The 20,740-nt window shown below is 35.8% G+C and overlaps 2 protein-coding genes across 8 annotated transcripts in view; both read right to left on the bottom strand.

Moving 5' to 3' along the window:
• SYCP1 (synaptonemal complex protein 1) overlaps positions 1–1,860 on the bottom strand; it is a 130,044-nt gene extending 128,184 nt beyond the window's left edge. For all 3 annotated transcript variants that reach the window (XM_044749361.2, XM_044749363.2, XM_070487115.1), the window contains exons 1-3: positions 1,722–1,860; positions 1,133–1,264; positions 80–164 (exon numbers count right to left, since the gene is read on the bottom strand). In XM_044749361.2, the coding sequence (XP_044605296.1) occupies positions 80–164; positions 1,133–1,240 (193 nt within the window). In that variant the 5' untranslated portion in view covers positions 1,241–1,264; positions 1,722–1,860. The remainder of the gene's footprint in view (positions 1–79; positions 165–1,132; positions 1,265–1,721) is intronic.
• A 2,012-nt stretch (positions 1,861–3,872) lies between these two features.
• LOC106835705 (bile acid receptor-like) lies at positions 3,873–19,951 on the bottom strand. 5 transcript variants are annotated; one of them, XM_070487117.1, is made up of 11 exons: positions 19,089–19,227; positions 14,638–14,748; positions 13,342–13,704; positions 11,090–11,230; positions 9,320–9,462; positions 9,126–9,230; positions 8,887–8,986; positions 8,118–8,219; positions 7,013–7,138; positions 6,741–6,854; positions 3,873–4,671 (listed from the first exon to the last, which is right to left on the bottom strand). In XM_070487117.1, the coding sequence occupies exons 2-11, from the start codon at positions 14,699–14,701 to the stop codon at positions 4,424–4,426; spliced, it is 1,506 nt and encodes a 501-aa protein (XP_070343218.1). In that variant the 5' UTR covers positions 14,702–14,748; positions 19,089–19,227; the 3' UTR covers positions 3,873–4,423. The 5 variants fall into 5 exon arrangements, with proteins under 5 accessions (XP_070343218.1, XP_070343217.1, XP_070343220.1 ...); XM_070487116.1 differs by lacking the exon at positions 19,089–19,227 and adding an exon at positions 19,843–19,951 and having other exon boundaries at positions 4,293–4,671; positions 8,097–8,219; XM_070487119.1 differs by lacking the exon at positions 19,089–19,227 and adding an exon at positions 19,843–19,951 and having other exon boundaries at positions 4,293–4,671; positions 8,097–8,219; positions 13,342–13,621.
• Positions 19,952–20,740: the final 789 nt, after the last annotated feature.

Genomic DNA, 20,740 nt, shown 5'->3' with positions numbered 1-20,740 from the left:
TTATATTCTCAATATCTAGCAATGTGTATTTAAAATATGATTCTACGTAAGGTGATATTTCGCTTTTCCAGTCTCCTACCTGAATCAATGTTTTCCCCATTTTTGGAGAGATTAGTCATGGCAAATGGAAAACCAAAATCATCTTCAATACATTTGTTGAAATTCTAGAAACACAAAGAACTTCTTAAACATACTGCTCCATACACTCTGATAACTAGCAGTGTAATATGAATTACACATGTAACATACATCTGCTTAAAGAGGTCACTCTAATTATAAATCCTTTAATGTACCTATAGTGTTTAAAACATCAAACGCTTTTGCTATGTAAACAATGGAAAAATTTTTAATTAGGTATTTTCACTTGTAAGATGAAGCTAATCTATAAATTATGCAAAATACAATACACGCTTTGCAAGTATTCAAGAATAATATTAGTAATTTTATCTAGTAGCATAGAATATTAGTTTTCTTCCATTTCATTACGATCTTTTCCTTGATAGAACTGAAAATTGTCTTCACTGAATGGCATTTTAATCTTATTCTCCTGGCTACAGAGACATAAAAACATTTCTATGGCATATAAAATTTAAATATTCATTGCTTCATTCCACCTCCAATATAAAGTTCCACATAAGAAATTTTTCAAATAATTTAGTAGAAGCTCTGTTTCACCTAAGAAACTTGGTATAACTCCTCCTTTCTGATAAGAACGCTATTATATAAATAAATGTTCCTTTTTAATCCTGTCAACCAGGAAGCTCAGAGCCAAAGTTTAAGCTCAGTCATACACTAATCTTTTCCAGTATGTCAACGTATTTGTCCAAATTTTCTTGATTCTCCTCGACCCTAATATCGTCCTAAGTTGCATTTTACTATCTTGTATATATCTCACAAGTTGCCTCGGGTCACGGAGGAGGGGGTTACAATAAGCAGGTCGCACTGGGGACGCGGAGTTCTACAGCAGCAGAGACTCTGCCCACACACAGCAAGGATGCTCATTATCCATTCTAAGCACTATTACTCAAAATTCTTGGGTAAAGCAGACCATATTTACTGAAAAGAAAGAATTACACCGCCTCATTTACCTGCAGTTAAGAATAGTCAAATCAAGGTTCATATGCAAATTTACCTGGAAGAAATTAGAATCTCCTCCCAAGGTCTGAGGTTTCACTGCAGACACTTGACTGCTACTTAATCTCGGTGGTACAAACAATTTAAAGGGCTTTTGCTTCTCCATTTTCTGTCTTCCAGTTGTAATTATCTATTGCCCCGAGGGGTGGGGTGGGGGGGGAGAGGTGTTTCATTAATACACTGTCCTTCATTTAAAAAGGTGATGTCTGTACGATAAACGGCTTATCGAGGAAGGGACGCAGACTCCGCCGCCGTGGAAGCCCACGCAGCGCTGACCGCCAGGGTGGGCAAAGCACGAACAGCCCGGACTTGGTCCCCCGTCCCCCCGCCACCAAGGGCCACGCTGGCGACCTGGACAGGCGAGAACCTCGAACAAGAGCTCAACCCTGTACGAGCCTCAAAAGCAAGCCCGTTACCTTCACCAGCCCCGTTAAATTGCATCCCCTCCCGGGAGGAACTGTGTCTGGTTCTTAGACGACTATCGACTACCGGCGACGCCGAAGGCGCGGGGGCGGCCGAGAGAGCGAGCGAGGCGATGGGAACGTGCCCCAGCTCCGGGTTCCGTCCTCAGGAACCCCCACCTTTACCTTTAAAGAACCAGCGGGAAGCCGCAGGCCCGCTGTCCACGCGAACTGCTGCCTGCCCTCCGCCAGGCAGCAAAAAGAATCAAGAGCTTCTGCCTTCGAACCTCAGAAGAGGCGGGAAATCGCTCCCCCTCAGCGGCCAGCAGGGAGTGGGCGAGGCGAATAACCGTTTAACCGCTAAATAACTGTCAGCCAAGACAGCTGGGTCCGAAGACCTACGTCTCGCGAGATTTCCCTTTACGTTAGTAACGATTCTTCCCCGGATTCTGTTTCTCCCTAGTGCGGACGTTCTTGAAGCTTCTACGATTGGCAAAGAATACAAAGAGAGCTGTCAGGTGCTATGATAAATTGGAGGTGATGGTGACAAATGCATTTCGGTCTTACAAGAGCTCACAGTGTGAGGAAGGAAGCAGATGTGCAAACAAACAATTGTAGCCACGTGTAATCATTTAAAGGTGGTAATTTTCAAAGAGTCGTTGGGACACAGGGAAAGTGGCGTTTACCGGGGCGTGGGCAGTCAGGAGAGGCTTCACAGACGTGGGGCGCTTCTGCTGCTGCTGCCGCCGAGAATAGAAGACTGGATGGAGGGTTGGCTAGATGGGGCGTGGGGGAAGGTACTCCGGGCCAGGGAAGCTGGGCAAGGCGCTGGAGCCGTGAGGGAGGTGAACACATCAGGGAGGAGAGCGGCGGAGGTGTGTGAGGACGGAGAGGGAAAATGGCAAGAGGAGTCTGGAGACAGCAGATAGAAAGGCCTTGCAAAGGTTTTCGGACTTTAGCCTTTAGGGATGGAAGTCTTGAAGAATTTTGAGCGGAAAGGGAGGCATAGTCAAGTTCAGAAGAAAATTTGTAGTATAAAAAATGGTTTAGGCTTATGAGACTGGAGTTAAGGACATAGTTTTAATAGCCTGGGTAAGGTATGTGGACCTGAGCTATGACAGTGGCAGTGGAGAGGAAGAAGTGTCGAATATAAAAGATATTTAGGAAGTAAAATTGATAGGATTTGATGGCTTTTTCATAGTGAACAGTGAAAGGGAGAAGTCTAGGATGACTGCCTGTGCTCCGGGTTGGGCGACTAGATAGAGTGAATACTGTGGCGCTAAGTACTTAGGTTTGAGCAGTAAGATCATGAGTTCCGTTATGGACACACCTACTGTTTTCTAAATTTCTCCATGTACTGTAATATAATTAATGCTTTTTCAAAGGATTTTAGTAATATTTTTAAATAACCCATTTCGTTTTGTATAAATTTAATCTATCGGGGCGGGCCTGTGGCCTATCGGTTAAGTTGTTCGCTGGGCTTCGGAGGCCCAGGGTTTCCCTCCTTGGATCCTGGGCGAGGACGTGGCACCGCTCACCAGGCCCTGCTCAGGCGGCCCCACACAAAACAGCCAGAAGGACCTACAACTAGAACATACAACTATGTACCGGGGGCTTTGGGGAGAAGAAAAAGAAAAACAAAAAAGAAGATTGGCAACAGATGTTAGCTCAGGTGCCAATCTATAAAAAAAAAGAAAAATTAATCTGTCAGACATAATAGTTTCTGCTAAAATTACAAAATTTTTGAGCTGGAAAGGATGATCCAGCATAACACTGTCATTTTACATTTTAAGGAAACTGAGTCTAGATACTCTAGAAAACAAAATACTCCTTCCAAGACACGATACCAGGAATATGCACAAGATACCCCCTGGGGGTGATAATTGATACATTTAATAAAGATCTTTTTTAAGTTGAGGGTATAAATTCAATAATCCAATTTTTTTGTTTTACAACAGTGAAAAAGTCAACTATGATCTTTTCTTCGTTATTGAAAACCAAAATGCTACTCCTTTTTTAAGGAGTGTTAACTTAAATTCACAGTATTTTACTTACATCCAGTCTTTCAAAATGATAGTGTCACCACAGAATTTCTCAATTTCATGTTTTTCACATGAAATTTATTTTTAATATATAACCATCCTATCCTTACAAGGATTAAAATATTTATTGAAGGATTTCAGATTTTAAGAACTTAATTTTTTCTACAAAAATGTCAAAATATTGTCTACCAGAATGAGCAGTAAATTGTGCTAAATTTCCCAATATATGTTAAAATATGTTAATGATTTGTCATGCTAATTTTTTCAATATCTTGCCATCGCAAATTTTTTAATTGGGGTTTATGAAGGATCTCTTTTTTAAAGACATTAAGAAAAGATAAGAGTTAAGCAAAGCTTTGTTCCTCTTTAATAATTCATAAAATGCTATAACAAGAATAGGTTTGAAATGTTAGTTCCTTATGCACCAATCTGGCCTTAATTAATAAGGTTCACAAACTGCCTTTGTTCTGATTACAACTATTCCCAATAGATAGCCTTTTTTTAATGTCTTTAAGTAATCTATGTATTTTCATTCAATTTTCTACTAAATGAAAAAGTAGAGTTTCCTCATGTAAGAACTCTATTAGCATTATTCCCTGTTGAAGGAACCATGCAGTAACAATAACCATTGCTTCTTTTGAGTAGAATCTTAAAAGGAATCTTAGATGTCCCTCTAGTGGTGGTCCTATATTCCACAAAATTTGATGAGCCCTGATGATGTCCATTTTGCGGTAGTATATTTAACATAGCAATTCTGTTCATGTTTTTCAAATCAATCACCCTATAATGATAAAGTAAACAGTTTAGATGTAGGAAGTTTAAGACAAACCACAACATTCTGAAATTTCAGCAATGTGAATACAAATTCCATTTCTGAGAGAGTAAAATAGCCAATTTGGAGTCCTTTGTTTTCCAAATGCTAAGTATTTCTGAGTGGTTGTGATTCAGTGTTCTCAGTTCAGTGAGCCTCCCTATGAGACGAGCAAAATGCTGTAGATCTTCTGGATGATAAAGTTTTGAATATTTATACAAAATTTGTAAAATTGGTTCTTGTAAATTTTCCACATGTTGTTTATTTTTAAGGCATGGACGATCTGAAAAACATCATCATACATATCTTAATGAATACTGGAAAATGGTAGAAGATAATTAATTTAAAGCAATACAGTTTTTAAATATTAAAAATAGCAAATATTTACTGAACCCTTAATATATGCCAGATGTTATGCTAAGTAACTTGCTTCTTTGCAATATCTTAATCTTCGTAATACTCTATGAAGAGTATTCTTTAATGGTTAGGCAGCGTTCATTCATCCAGTCGTTGTGCTAGAGATACAGCAAAGGAACATAAGAGACAAAATTTCCTGCCCTAATTGAGCTTATATTCTGTGTCTGGGAGGTGCAGGGGAGGAAAGAGACATATACATGGGTTTTTTTAAATAAAAATATAATATGACAGTGATAAGTGTTATAGAGAAAAATAAAGAGGGAAAGGGATAAGAATTTAGGATGAAGGGGCAGTAGCTATTTTTCAAAGGGTAATCAGAGATAAGATGACATTTAACAGAGATCCAAGATGGGGAAGGAGGGAGCAGGTAGCTATCTAGGAAAAGAGCTTTGCAAGCAGATTTGTCAAGTACACTAGGACCTGTGGCAGGAGCCTGCTTGCAATTTTCAAGGAACATATGCATCAAAAGCAATGTGGCTGTGGTGTGTTGTAAGCAAAAGGGATAGTAGTAGGTAATGATGGAAAGAACTTTTACTTTAATCTGTGTAAAACAGAAAGCCATTAAAGGGTTATGAGCAGAGAAATGACGTGATCTGGCTTAAGTTTTCAAAGAATCACTATACAGTTATAGAGAATAGACCCTAGAGAGGCAAGAGCAGAAAAAGGAAAGAGAGTTAGGGTGGTAGTTTTGATTAGGGTGGCAGGGACAGAGACATTAAGAAGTGGTTGAGTCCTGGGTATATTTTGAGGCTAGAGCCAACAGGATTTGTTGCATATTTGATATGGGCACAAGAAAAAGAAAGAAGTGAAGGATGACTTCAAGAATTTTGGCTTATGCAACTTGAAGGATGGAGATGCCATTTAGTAGAGATGGAGAAAGAATATAGGAGGATCAGGAGGGAGATCAGGCGTTCACCTTTGGACTTGTTAAATTTGATATGCCTACCACACATCCAAGTTGAAATCTTGAGGAGGATGTTTAATGGCATTTAGGGGAGTAGTCTAGGTCGATATATAAATTTGGGAGATGTCAGCATATCAATGACTTTGAAAACCATGAGATAGGATGGAATTTCAAAGGAAATGGATATAGAAGAAAAGAGAACTGAGCCCTGGAATACTCTAACATTTATCAGTGTGGGAGATGAGGAGGAAGTAACAGGAGACAAAAAGGGCAGCTACTGAGGAGGAAAATCAAGACAATGTGATGTCCTGGAAATCAGGTGAAAAAAAAGCATGTCAAGAAGGAGGGAGTGATCAACTGAAGCCAAGTGATGAAGTGTTCCAAGAGAGAGTGAGTGATCTGCTCTGTCAAAAGGAGCTGATGGGTCAAGTAAGATGAGGACTAAGAATTGACCACTGAAATCAGCAATGCCAAATTATAGAAGATCTTGACAAGTTATGGTGGAGTGGAAAGGAGGGATCAAAATCTGACTGTATTGGGTTCAGGAGTTAATGAGAGGATACAAATGGAGGCAGGAGTGTAGATAACTCTAAAAAAAATTTTTTTCTGTGATGTGGAACAGAGAAATGGGAGAATAGCTGAAAGATTTGAGGTCAAGAAGATTTTTAAGATGCAAGAAATTACACATTTGTAAACTGAAGGGAATACTCTTCTAGAATATTCTGGGAAGAGTACGAAAGGGAAGAGACATATACACATTTTTTTAAATAAAAATATAATATGACAGTGATAAGTGTTATAGAGAAAAATAAACAGGGAAGGGGGATAAGAATTTAGATGAAAGGGCAGTAGCTATTTTTTTAAAGGGTAATGAGAGATAAGATGGCATTTAGCAGAGATTTAATTTTGATTGACCGAGGTAATTTTGATGAAACAAAATTGATACATTTGGCACCAATGAATAATAACCACAAACTTCATGCTTTCGTTGCCAAATTTAATCCAAGCTTTTGCTGCCAAATGGTTTTTACCTGAAAAAAACACAGCTGTTGCTGCAAGCAGAGCATATTCAGTATTACTAATATTAAGCTCACTCATTCTTCTGTAGAAGTAAAACAGTGTGGTAATAAATTCTTCAGAAATACCTAGAAAGATTAACATCAAATGCATTTTCATCAGAACTTAGTGTAGAATCAAACATATTGCCATTGTCATTTTTTCTCAAAGCAGTATAAGAAAATGACACTATATCTGTTCAATTTTTTCCTTCCAATGTAATATTTTGGATTGTATGTAATATTACCAGTCAGCGTAGTAGAAGGACAGTCTGTGTTGTAAAATGTTTCCATAGGATGAATAACACTTCTGTCACCACTCTGATTGTGACAATTCAGGGAATGATCTGAATCATTTGATATTCTCATAGTACCTAGTAAAATAGAAAAATATCATCTGATTTTTTTAAATCTTCATACAAATAGTAAATTCAATCTCTCTAATCTCTTTTAGACAGGAAACATTCCCAACGAATGATAGCTTTGTAATTTTTATTACTGAAACATAAAGCTAGATTAATAGTTCATGTTTTATATAAAGATTGTTGGGAAGACCCTGCAAAAATGTGTTTTCCATTATGCTGTATAACAAAGAATGGCTTTCTTTGAAAGGAAGGCAGGGGGCCGGCCCCCCGGGAAAGTGGTTAAGTTATCGGGCTCCACTTGGGCAGCCCGGGGTTCACCAGTTAAGATCCTGGGCTTGGATCTATGCACCACTCATCAGGCCATGCTGTGGCAGCATCCCACATAGAGGAACTAGAATGACCTACGACTAGGATGTACAACTATGTACTGGGGCTTTAGGGAGAAAGAAAAAAGGGCGGGGGGGGGAGGAAGAAGATTGTTAACAGATGTTACCTCAGGGCCAACCTCCCTCAAAAAAATAAAAGCCGGAGTGGCGGGGGGGAGCCAGCCAGGTGGCATAGTGGTTAAGTTCACATGCTGTGCTTCGGCAGCCCAGGGTTCACTGGTTCAGTTCCCAGGTATGGACCTACGCACCGCTTATCAAGCCATGCTGTGGCAGGTGTCTCACACATAAAGTAGAGGAAGATGGGCACAGATGTTAGCTCAGGGTCAATCTTCCTCAGCAAAAAAGAGGAGGATTGGTGGCAGATGTTAGCTCAGGGCTAATCTTCCTCAAAAAATAATAAAAGAAAAAGAAGGCAAAAGCTAGACCAAAGACTTGGAAAACTATAAACAGCTATTATGAAGTACTTATTCCTACACTAACTAGTAAAATTAAAATATAGTAAGAAAAAAATAGCTCAAGTTTATATAATTTGTTGCTAAACAATAATAACCATTAAGATTGAATTAATTGGCCTATTTTACTTTCAGAAACTGATGACAAACATTCTTTCTGACTGTAAAGTTGGGCCGTGTGGAGGAACATCACTTCAGTTTTTGATCCCTCTCGTAATGCAGTCTGATCCTCATTGGTCAAATTTTCAAATCCTTTAAGAAAAGATCACATAATTGTTTGAAATAGATAATGAAAAGACAATTTTCAGGTATAGGTTTAACATTTTATATTAGTTATTTAGTTATGATATGAATCCTAAATGTTCCCTTAGAATAATCGATATGTAACTTCAAATCTGAATAGAATTCTTGATTCCACATGGTAATATTTTGGGGCACTTTCATCATAACTGGATAATGATACTTTCCTATGGGAAGAGAAAATTAAACATAGTAGTTGGTTTAGACTCAAAGAATTTAGTTTTACAGTGAGTTATCCATACATGTAAATAGATAGCTAAGTTTTGGCCAACAGTGGCTTGATTTTTTCATACTGTACAAGGACTTTTGTTTTATGTTTTATCTAAAAGACAAAAACAATTTATTTCAAAAAGTAAAAATAAAATAAAACATACAACCAATCATATTGTTTGTGTTAACTCTACATCGGTGAAGTCACTTGAATAATATTTTTAAATATTTATATTTCCACCTACCTGATTGGTTAAAGCGGAGAAAATAAGCATGTATTTGTATTTTGAAGTAGTTTTAGTGGAAAAATAGAGATTTTTGTTTTCCTAAAATGTTCCCTTTCTTTAAAACAAAGAACTTCTTAAAAATTAAGTATTAAATTAATTTTTTTCAAAGGTAAAGTGATTACCTGGCAGTCCCTTGGTAAAATCCACTAAGCTCTGCATGTGTAGGACTACTGTATCTGAGAGTCGCAAAAAGCTCAGTTCAGGATTTTCATATTCCTGCAGCTAACCAACAAGAAGAAATAAGATTAATGAAGTCTATTCTCTTTCAAGTAACTGTTTAGATTTTAAACTTTTATATTTATGCTCTTATTTTTTAACATAATGAATTATAAATTATTTCTTGCCAACAATGAACACATACAAATTTCCTTGTTTCTTCCAAAGGAATTGTATATTTTTGATGAGCAGCCACAATGTTATTAATGAGCTGATGTTCTTCTTGAGTTAGTTCCATGCTATCCTGAATCTATAAAAAAATATAGGTAGAAAACTATAAGGCACTTATTAAAAAAGACATCATCAGTAAAGAAACAAGAAATTTTATAAGAGTCTTACCACTTTTCCAGATCTAGTGGTGGATGATACAAGCTTGTTATCTACTCCTTCTTCTTCCACTTTGATGTTAGAGTAAAAGCTGTTCTTCCGCTTAAAGTTCTTTCGAAGTTTCTTTGATTTGCATTGGATCTCTGTGAGCAAACCTGTGATATTACAAAATTCATATAAAATGTTTTGGGTATGGCAAGTAACATTATAGGATTTGATGAAAATTGTCTTATACACCTATATGATCACAGACTTGTCTTTTTACAAAGAACCTTTCATTTTTGGCAAGTATGTACACAGCAATTAAATTTGCTACATTGCTTTCTCCTTTTCCTTCCACAACTACCTGTCTATTTGAAAGTACATAGTGATCCTAGACATAAATTAAAATTAATTTTACATCTCCAAATTATAAATTTAGACCTTTTTATATTAGAGAAATTTCCACATTAATTATATATTGGAAGCAACATAGAATGTCCATTGGTGTAGCAGTTGAACTACCTTATCTATGGGCTTTTATCCTTGATCAGTCAGGGGAATATCTTGTGGTTTTTCAAAATGAGCTAAATTGATTTTTTTTTTTCTTGCCAAGGAAGATTTGCCCTGAGCTAACATCTGCACCAATCTTCCTCTATTTTATATGTGGGTGGCCGCCACAGCATGACAACTGGCAAGTGGTGTAGGTCTGTTCTGGAGAATGGAACCTGGGCCACTGAAGTGGAATGTGCTGAATTTAACCACTAGGCCATGAGGCCAGCCCCAATTTTTTCCTTATAAGATGAAACAATGGTATTTTGTTATGACAGCCCAGTCAAGAAGACTAAGACAGGGATAAAGTAAAGAATTCAGTCTAGTTGGACAGGATAACCATAGGATCTATTACAACTCAGGAATTTTAAATAATAGGAATCCTTTTGATGAAGAACTTTCATGGAAAATATTGGATTTTATTATAGTAAGCAGTATAATATAAACAGAATATTGCATTGGTGTTTATTGAACAGGAGTGCAATTTAATTAAACTTGAAGATTATTATAACAGTTGAAAGTAGTTTAAACTAAAAAGAGAATGGAGAAATTACTATGAAACTAACATAACAGTATAAGTGCAAGATAATATGAGTTTGCACAAGACTAGATTAGACAAGAAAAGAAAACATTAATAGTACTCTATAAAGAAAAATAAGCTTTAAAGTCACCATGAGATTTTGAGCCCTGGAGAATAGGAGGAATTGAGGAAATAATGCCAAAATCTTAGTACTACTGTAAGGATTAAATGATATCACATAATTTATAAGCTAAAAACAGTGAGCATAAAAGGAACTCAAAAACAACCTTAGGTAATCTTCTGCCTATTGAGTTGGGTTTTGACACCTATGTGTTAATTGTTCATAGGCTCTCCATATCCCGGTATCATATAGGCTTCTAAAGACACGAGACTGAAGAAGGTGAACTACTAGTAATTTCAAATTCTGTTCTTTCTAGATGCATTATATAACCTGAGGGTAAGTAATGTGAAAATACAAAGATTTCCAGTAAGAATAAAATATGATTATTACCAAAATTAGAGCAATATAGTATAGAACAAGGCTTACAGAAATAATTGCCTAGATTGGTAACTGGCTATCCTAATTTAGCAGTTGCTAAAGAAATAGCTTAAATCCAGATAAATATGTTAATCTTCAAAATGACAACTTGAAGAATGTATTAAGGTCTCAATAAGGTAAGAAAAACTAAAATCACCTTAAAACAAAGCAAAACAAAACAAATGGCACTTACATTCTGCCAACATTCCTACTGCCTTACACTTTTTCAGTCTGCACTCTTGACATTTTCTACGCATGTACATGTCCATTTCACAGTGACCACCATTCTTGCAACTATATACTGCATTTTTGGTGATGCTACGTCGGAAAAAACCTAACAACAACAAAAAATTTTTTAATTTTACTAATAGGTATTTTTAGTTACTTGTTTTTATTAATATATACCTTCATAGTAGAGTTAAGTAATCAATTTAACTAAATTATTTCAATAAAATGTTTTTTCCCTCAATAAGAAGGTTTGGTTTAATATACATTTATCTGAATAATTGTTTTAATCCTCTCCTGTTTGATGTATTCTATTCCAAGGTTGTTCCTTTCAATAATCACACTTGGAAATTAAACTAAATAGCTCCATCACATTAAGACAACCCTCTGTTTTACTATGGTTATAATATATCATCTAGAAGTTTTCTTTTAACTATGTTTTACGGAATATAAAGTTCCATGAAGCATCTCTTAAGGGTCCCTTGAAAGACTACGTGCTTACTTAAAATAAAAACTACAAGGAAAACCTCTCTTCTCTCCTCACATTTCTACCTCAACCGATAAAGGAAGAGAAATTCTTCCAAATTTTTTCCTCTGTCCTTTTCCTTTTTGTAGCACTTCCCCAGATGAGAAACTATTGCATGTTTATTTAATCTGAGACGTTGAATGGTTCATGTTTTGTGTATGTGTGTGTGTGTGTGTGTGTTGGTGGGCAGGGTGGAGGTTCTACATTTTTTCTTTCACTTCTTAAATCCATGCATAGCAGTCCCTCCTCCCATTTCCCACTCATATGCAATAATCCCTGCTATCTTCCTCTTAGTCCTTTCCAAGCAGTGAAGTTGATAAGGTTAGTCAATACCCCTCTTAGAGGACTGCCATACCCTCTTTTTCTGTAGATACACTTGAGAGTGGGAGTTTCATGACTTAGATTCAACAAAGGGAATAGAAAGCTCAGCTTAGGTTTCGACAACTATGCCTCATCTTTGAATCTAGTTGTAACAGCAGGGCCCTGTATTTTAAGAGTAAGCAAATACTGATGCAGGTATTCTATTCATAAACCTGGTACCTCAGTTCCCTTGGTGATCATTTGGCTATTCTTTGGGAAGGATGAGTTGTGAGATTCTGACAGTAAAACCTTAAATTTCTAACAGACATGTTTACCCACTGCTGTATTGGCCTCATCATTTCTAGGTTCTGTCCCAACATTGCATTTGTGAATAAAAACAATGCAGAAGTGTTTCAAAATCTCAAAACTTCATCAAGGACTATTTCACTCTTTGAAAATGCTATTGTCATTGATGATATTCACTTGCAGACCTCCCATTTGTTTTCAAAAAAGCATTTCAAAAAAAAAATAGAATCTTAGAAGTCATTTAATTTAAATTCCCTCCTAATTCACGAATTACATCAACCACATGAAAAAGATGTAAGAGTTAGCATTCAGATTTTTTTTTAAAGATTTTATTTTTCCTTTTTCTCCCAAAGCCCCCAGGTACATAGTTGTGTATTTTCAGTTGTGGGTCCTTCTAGTTGTGGCATGTGGGATGCCACCTCAGCATGGCTTGATGAGCGGTGCCATGTCCACGCCCAGGATTCAAACTGCGAAACCCTGGGCTGCTGAAGCAGAGCGCTCGAACTTAATCATTTGGCCACAGGGCTGGCCCCTCAGATCTTTTTAAAATTATTTTCTATTCCAACATCAGATTCATCTAGAAGCATGGAATCCTTCTGCCATATAAATATACTTAATTTTATATTTAAAGGTAAAAGTCTTCATCAAAAATGAAAAGAAAACTGAATCAAAACTTTATTACATTCTACTTTCACATCTTCAATCCCACAGATTGATCACCTTTAAACATATCAATGATTCTCCCTGGTCTTGTTTTTCACACTTTAAAAGAAAAGAGTATTGGGGCTGGCCCTGTGGCCGAGTGGTTAAGTTCACGCGCTCCGTTGCAGGCGACCCAGTGTTTCGTTGGTTCGAATCCTGGGCGCGGACATGGCACTGCTCGTCAAACCACGCTGAGGCAGCGTCCCACATGCCACAACTAGAAGGACCCACAACGAAGAATATACAACTATGTACTGGGGGTCTTTGGGGAGAAAAAGGAAAACAATAAAATCTTTAAAAAAGAAAAGAGTATTTTTACTTGCCTAAAATTTCATGACTCTTCAGTGAACACTAGCATTAGAGTTTTGTTTTAACTTTATCCTTACCTTTGCAACCTTCACAAGTAAGTGCATTATAATGATATCCTGACGCTTTATCACCACAAACTACACAGAGTTCTTCTTGTCTCTTAATTTGCAGGGAAGAATGAGTTAGTCTGGATCTTTTTATTTCAGAGTATCCATCTTCAATATTGTGGGCAACCACATAAGTGGATCTATTCAATTCACAGGAACCAGGTCCACACTCTCCACCACTGAACTGTAGATCCCAGCTATAAGTGTTGAAATGACTTTGCAAAGATTGGAACTGTAGAGCTGGAGGAACCTGGACGGTAGAATACTGGCAATAAGGTGATTCTTGAAAATCAATGTCGTGCAGCTGATAATTGGTTTGTTCCGGCAAAATATCTAGATTTTTTCACATAAAAAAAATGTAAAGAGTCAACATTTTATAATTGTTTTCAAATTTCAAAGAGGTTTATGTTCAACAAACATAGTTCAACATGTTTGTTCCATCCCAGAGACTTGCTGTCCACCATGAGGGGCAGAGCGAAAACTGAATTGCAATGCACGATAAGTACTGCCATCCCAGAGGTATGCAGAGGTTGCTCATGAGCTGGGAGAAAGGGTAACAGTTGCTAATGGCTTAAATACCAATCCAGTCTATCTCCTTATGTAGAAATATTTCCCAGAGTTTGGAATAAAAGGTTTTCCCCATCTTCTGCATTTCCCTTGTTGTGGATACAACTGTTTTTGGTGCATTCAGTTCAGTAAAGAGATGAATTGATAAATTATCCCACCCCTCCAAAAAAAATCAAACTAAAGTATAATTTTACCAGTTATCTGGTTATTGCAAGCAATACAATATATATTTTTGTTTCAACTCCCCATTTGAAAGACCTTAACACCCTCCTTTGCCATTTCTAGACTTGATTTAAATGACTAGTTTCTTTTTTGTTTTGTTGTCTAGCAATTCTAACTAGCAATTATCTGGAGATAAATTCACCTACCTCGCAGGGTTACTGTAGGGATGAAATAAAATATGGTATGCAAAAGCATGTATAAAATATAAAATGATACTTAATGCATATCTTTATTATTATTATCAGAAACTCCCAAACACCAACTTACTTTCTGCTTTCAGGAGAATTACTGAATCTAAATCCAGAAAATTGTCTCCATTTGATTCTGGCTTACAACATCTTAGTATTACTGATTTTTTTAATTAATTTTATTCTCTTATAGGGAATAACAAAGTTTTTGGTTCATTTGCTAATTTCTTTTCTAAAAACCCACAAAAAATGTTTTATTAACTACAATACTATAGTTTTTGATACATACCATAGTACTGCATGGGTTCAGCAAGAGCATACCCATCAGGTGCAGTGAGGTGAGTATGTGCCATTCTCTGGTCCAATTCTCACTTCTTCATCAGTGCCTGCTGAAATAGAACTTGAAGGAAACAAAAATTTTGTAGATTATTTGAAAGTATGATTATCAAATCAGTATTATTTTATGAAAGTACAATATTGTTTTTGAAAAATAATTTATCAGAATTTGTACAGGACACATTTTTATGTACACTTTAACTGGAAAAATACTGATTTTTTTTTGTATGTCTACACACCAAATTCTTGAATTCTGCCAATTTCTCATTGCTCAGCTCTTTACAAATAACTTAGTAAACCTTGATAATAATCATTGTGACTCTTGAAAGTGTAACAAGCTTTGGAGTTAGGCTTCATACACTTCTTTCACCACTTATTTATGGGTCATTTGTTAAACCTCCTTGAACCTTAGTTTCCTCGTTTGTAGAAGAGAGATAATAAAACCCTCCTAAGCAAAGTTGTTGGGAGACTTTAATTAATGTATGTAAAAGCCAGCGCAGTTCTCAACTTAATAACTGATTCTTGTAATCGTTGTTCTAGTAGTTTCAAGATCTTACTGTTTTAAATTTAGATGAATTAGACTTTTTCATAAAAGTAGTTAAAGAGTAGGAAAAGAATGGCTTTCATGGCACCTTTTTTTATCTTCTGAGTCCTTTGCAAATATTTATTTTTCTAGGACTGTGACATGCTAAACATTAAAATGTTAATTTGGTTCTGCTTAGCTAATGAAAATAGTTTACTGATTATTGAAAAGGATGTTTTTTAATAGTAAAGCCTAAAAATTATAAGCTATTACAAGGAAAAATTATTCAAAACCTAAGACTACCCCTTATGGGAAAAATTATTTTTGTTATTTCCTAGGAAGGAACTCCAAAAATAATGCATCTTTGAATAGACTTAAACAGGAAATCACAGTTTAAGAAATTGGAAGTTATTAGAACAAAATAAAGGTCACTCTAGAGTCCCTCATATTTTATAGTTTTATCATCTCTGTTAGAAGAAAAGACTGTTTTCCTTTTTAAAAGGAACCAAAAATGGAGAAGAGGGATTTTAAATCATGCCAAAAGATATACATGACAAATTTCTGAGACAGCTTTGGATATTACATTGAAAAATCTTTTACTTTGATTTATTACTCATGTGATGGGTTCATGGCTAAGGTTTCTATATCATGAAGATGATTCAGATAGTAATATCTGTGAAATTTATCTCTTTTATCAGCTAATGGGCTCTAGGTTCCTTTAAGGCACTTGAATCTCCCATTCTTCTGACAGTATAGCAGCACTCGTATAGAATGACTGTTGGTTGGAACAGATGAAGCAAAAATGGGGCCCCCAGGGCTGACCCTGGGGCCAAATGGTTAAGTTCACATGCCCCACTTTGGACTCCCAGGGTTTCACCGGTTCAGATCCGGGGCACAGACCAAGCACCACTCATCCAGCCATGCTGAGGCGGTGTCCCACCTAGCTCAACTGGAAGGACCTACAACTAAAATATACAACTATGTACTGGGGGCTTTGGGGAGAGAAAAGGGGGGGAAAAAGATGAAGACTGGCAACAGAGGTTAGCTCAGGGCCAATCTTAAAAAAAAAAGTGGTGCCCCCAAATAAGTGCAATTCAATATGAAGTTTTCCTTGAAAAGTAAAGACGAAAATTAATAGGATCAGTCAGTATATACTTCTGTTTTTACTATATTACAAGTCAATTGGCTCTCCATATAAAAAGAATTCTGAATGCTATTAGTTTAATTTGTGATACTTTTTAGCAATAGCAGTTCTGTTTAGTTCTTTCCAAACTTGTCTTTTGAGTCTCAACTATATTTTAGAAGATTACAAATGAATGTGAAAACTTGAAGTTGTTATTCACCCTTCTTTTTTTCCTTTTCTTTTCTTTTCTTTGTTTTTTGGTGAGGAAGATTGGCCCTGAGCTAACATCTGTGCCAATCTTCCTCTATTTTGTATGTGGGACACTGCCACAGCATGGCTTGACAAGCAGCATATATGTCCGTGCCTGGGATCCAAACCTGCAAATCCAGGCCACAGAAGTGGAGAACATGAACTTAACGACTACATCACTGGGCCGGCCCCTCACTCTTCTTTTAAAATTGCTGCATTTACCGTTAGGCTTCATACAGTATTAAGTGTAGGACAAAGACTGAAAATTAATAAGTATTTGGTATTAGTTAGAGACTTTGCTGAATGAGAGTTCATTTGAGAAATAATCTAGAACAAACCAGAGGTAGCGCATTAAAACAAAACTAGTACTATCCTGACAAATACACACATAAGTATCTTATAATAATGCCACAATCAAGGTTCATATCATAAATAACAATGTTCTAAAACCAAGTCCTTCCAATACTGATATATAAGTGCCCCAAAATATTGTCTAAAGCAGACTTGCTTTTATCAATTTATGAGCTAGTTATATTCCAGGGCATATATGAAACATATACATAAATAAGCCTCTGATTAAAACTATGCCTTTTAAAATATGAAATATTTCTCTTTTATATGTTTACAGTAATGTTTGCATTATTTTCTACATAAATTTTTTCACTAATTAAATTTTCTTCAGTTTTTTACATGTTTAATAAAAGTATTCAATATGTATGCATAGTAAAACAAAACTTTCAGAAATAGTGTTCATAAAATAAGTTTTAAAACACTTAAGTAAATTATCAATGTCATAGAGAGAGGTATGTAATCAAAAACTTCCCATCCTGTTAAAGTAAAGAAAAAATGTATAATGGGCCTGGAATCATTCTGTTTTGTTATCTTTCCTAGTAAATATTTATTTAAAACAAAAATAACTTAGCTAAGAGAGGAGCTTTTATCAAGAGGATCAATTTGGCATGGGCAAAGTCTATATTTTTTAACAAATATAACTTTATAAAAAACTGTACTTTCCACAGATTATAATTGCTTTTCTATGGAAAAGATGCTTAATTGCATAAATGAATTTGTATCTCCTCTACCTTAACCACAAATTGTTCTTAGTAAATCTTTATATAGCTAGAATTTTAAGAGGGAAAACATTGAGTCCTGAGATCTACATTCCTGTGTTAAAGAATTTTACAGTTCTTACATTTCTACTCTTGCAGCATATGACGATTGAATCATGAATAATACATTGCCTAAAACTGATACAACTGAGAAGTAGACTGATTCACAAGAAAACCATTTTAGTTTTCATGGTAGCCTCTACTAAAAAAAAAGAATGATAGTGCTATATGACATATAATTATTAAAAGGTTTTCCCTGGTAGGTCTTGTTTCAGTCAAAATTCTCTGAGTTTATTGGAACCAAGAAAGTGAAAAGAATATATTTGAATAACAACACAAATTAAGGCTTCTTGATTCCTTTATAAGAATCTCTCCTTTAACTCAGGAATAAAAGGAGGATTTTACACTGTGAAATTTTATTATACAGCTTTATTGAGATGTAATTTATGTAACATAAAATTCATTCTTTTAAAGTGTACAATTCAGTTGTTTTTAGAATATTCAGTGTGTAACTATCACCACCATCTAATTCTACAGCATTTTAATCACCCCAAAATGATATCCCATGCTCATAAGCAGTCACTCCCCATTATCCCCTTCCCCCAATTCCTGGCAACCACTAATTAACTCCCTGCTCCTATGGATTTGCCTGTTCTAGACATTTCATATAAATGGAACCATACAATTCCATATATAATTTTAAATGAAAAAACTAACTAATATAATGTCAAGGACTTTTCACAGCTTAAGACAGAAAGAGAAAATAAATATTTAGAAAATTCATGACTATAAAATTAATATTTTATATACTTCAGAGATGCAGAAATATATTGTGTGTCTATTTTCATGATCCGAAATAATTTTCATGATTATATCATCACAGCATTTTCAACAGTGCTGTAATTCCCTGAATACACCTTTATAGGAATATACTCAAGTTGCTTTGAATTTACATATGTTATTGTTTCAAAAAATAAAATACATTTTATCAATAAGTTCTTGATTTGAAAAGAAGTTTCATTTTCAAAATATAACAGTAAACATCATTGTGAAGCTACTTACATTATTACATTAAATGTCAACTACAGTTCAAAATTGCCTTGTCATTCCTTAGGAGAGAACTAAATTACTGTATAGTCCACTTTACTTAATTAAATTTCTTAATTTCAAGGGGAAAATGCTTTTTAGAGTTTGACTATCATATTAATAACAATTGACTTATTCACTTTTCAAAGATTAAATTAATAATCGTGGAAAGATGTCAAAAAATATGCTTTTTATTAACACCTTACAGTTTAATAGTAGTTTAAAGTAAATTGTCAACAAAGTTAGCATTCATTTTTAATTTAGACAGCATAAAATTATAAACTTTTCTTATTTTAGAGAAGACAAATACTCACAGTTAAAGGATATTACTAGAGATTGTCCTTTTCTTCACAGAATGAGTATAGATAGATTGAGCAATGACTTCAACTTTCCAGCTGGAGCAAACTGGGTCTTTTCCCTATTTATCAAGGGGTGGAGAGGGGGTTACCCTGCGTTCACTTCGGCTCCAGACACTGCAGAGCAATGCTTCAGCTGTATCTCAGAGACAAACTTCCCACACAGTCCTCTCTTGGGTCAAAACAAGGGCAGTTACAAACTGACATAAATCAAATAATAACCAGATCATCAGGGATAGAGGCCGTTGGGACCTTCAGGTCACACTCTCCCAGAGTTCCTTACTGTTTACTTAATAAATATTTTGTTTTCTTGATTGAATTTGACATTATCCCATTTTGGTTACAACACATTGAGTCTCTACAAATGACTGAGTATTACATACAGGAAGGAAAAAACCCTCCCTCCACTAATATGGGGGCCGTAACAATTCAACTTGAAGTTTATCTTTGCACTACCTACAAAAAAAAGAATTTGTTAAAGCAATTAGTGTGAATAATAGTGCGTAGGTTGGTACGGTGTTAGGTGTGTACAAGTCATCTAGTCCAACTCTTTCATTTTTTTGGCTAAGAAAACCTGGAACACAAATAGATACCACTCCTTGTTCAAGGTCTCAGAGCTAGTTAGTAGCAGAGATGAAATTCAATGAAAATCCAAACAGTTTAACAGGATATATAAGTAACTTCATTAAGATTTTTTTTAAATGTTACTTACATAAATAAAGTCTTTTGGACACCAGGCTCATAGTCTCCTCCCTTTAAGGCATTTCTGCCAAGTCAAGATTACAAATGGGTTCCACGACTGAGCTCCTGTTCCCTTGGTCACACCTCCTCTGACCTGATGACTCACTTGTTTTATGTTACTCTAGGCTCTGGTCTCAGTCCTGCTCAGTTCCACTTTCACATTAACAAGGCCCAGCTTCAATATACACTTCTACATTTCCTGGAGTCTGATCTTAGTCCACATCCAGTTTCCTACTTCACAACTACTATATTGATGCTGAATTCTTCAAAGGTGCCCATCTACTACAGGGCAGAATTCCTGATAAAATCTGCAAGTCATGCCACATGGAGTTTTGTTTATTTTTTTAAATAATAGGCTCTGTTTCTGCTTTAATACATGTGAATTTAATAAATGTGAATTTTAATCAGCAAACCAAATAATAATAATCACAGGATTACAATTCATGTTGATTCTAAAATATTCCAAATACAAGTTCCAAATTACGTCTTAAAAGAAGTGACATTCTACTAGCAACTTTACATTGAAAAACAGCAAAACAGACATACAGTACTTGATTTTTTTTTTTTTTTTTTGAGGAAGATTAGCCCTGAGCTAAAATCTGCTGCCAATTCTTCTCTCTTTGTTGAGGAAGCCTGGCCCTGAGCTAACATCTGTGCCCATCTTCCTCTACTTTATACATGGGACGCCTACCACAGCATGCTGTGCCAAGCGGTGCCATGTCCACACACACCCGGGATCCAAACTGGCGAACCCTGGGTCGCCAAAGCAGAACATGCGAACTTAACTGCTGCACCAACGGGCCGGCCCCCAGTACTTGATATTTTTTAAAAGCAATGTTTAACTTCTAAATATTTATCAGGAACATTTG

Source organism: Equus asinus, chromosome 16 (genome assembly GCF_041296235.1).
Source record: "Equus asinus isolate D_3611 breed Donkey chromosome 16, EquAss-T2T_v2, whole genome shotgun sequence".
In the NCBI taxonomy this organism is placed as follows: domain Eukaryota; kingdom Metazoa; phylum Chordata; class Mammalia; order Perissodactyla; family Equidae; genus Equus; species Equus asinus.
This window is presented reverse-complemented; position numbering and strand designations above follow the sequence as displayed.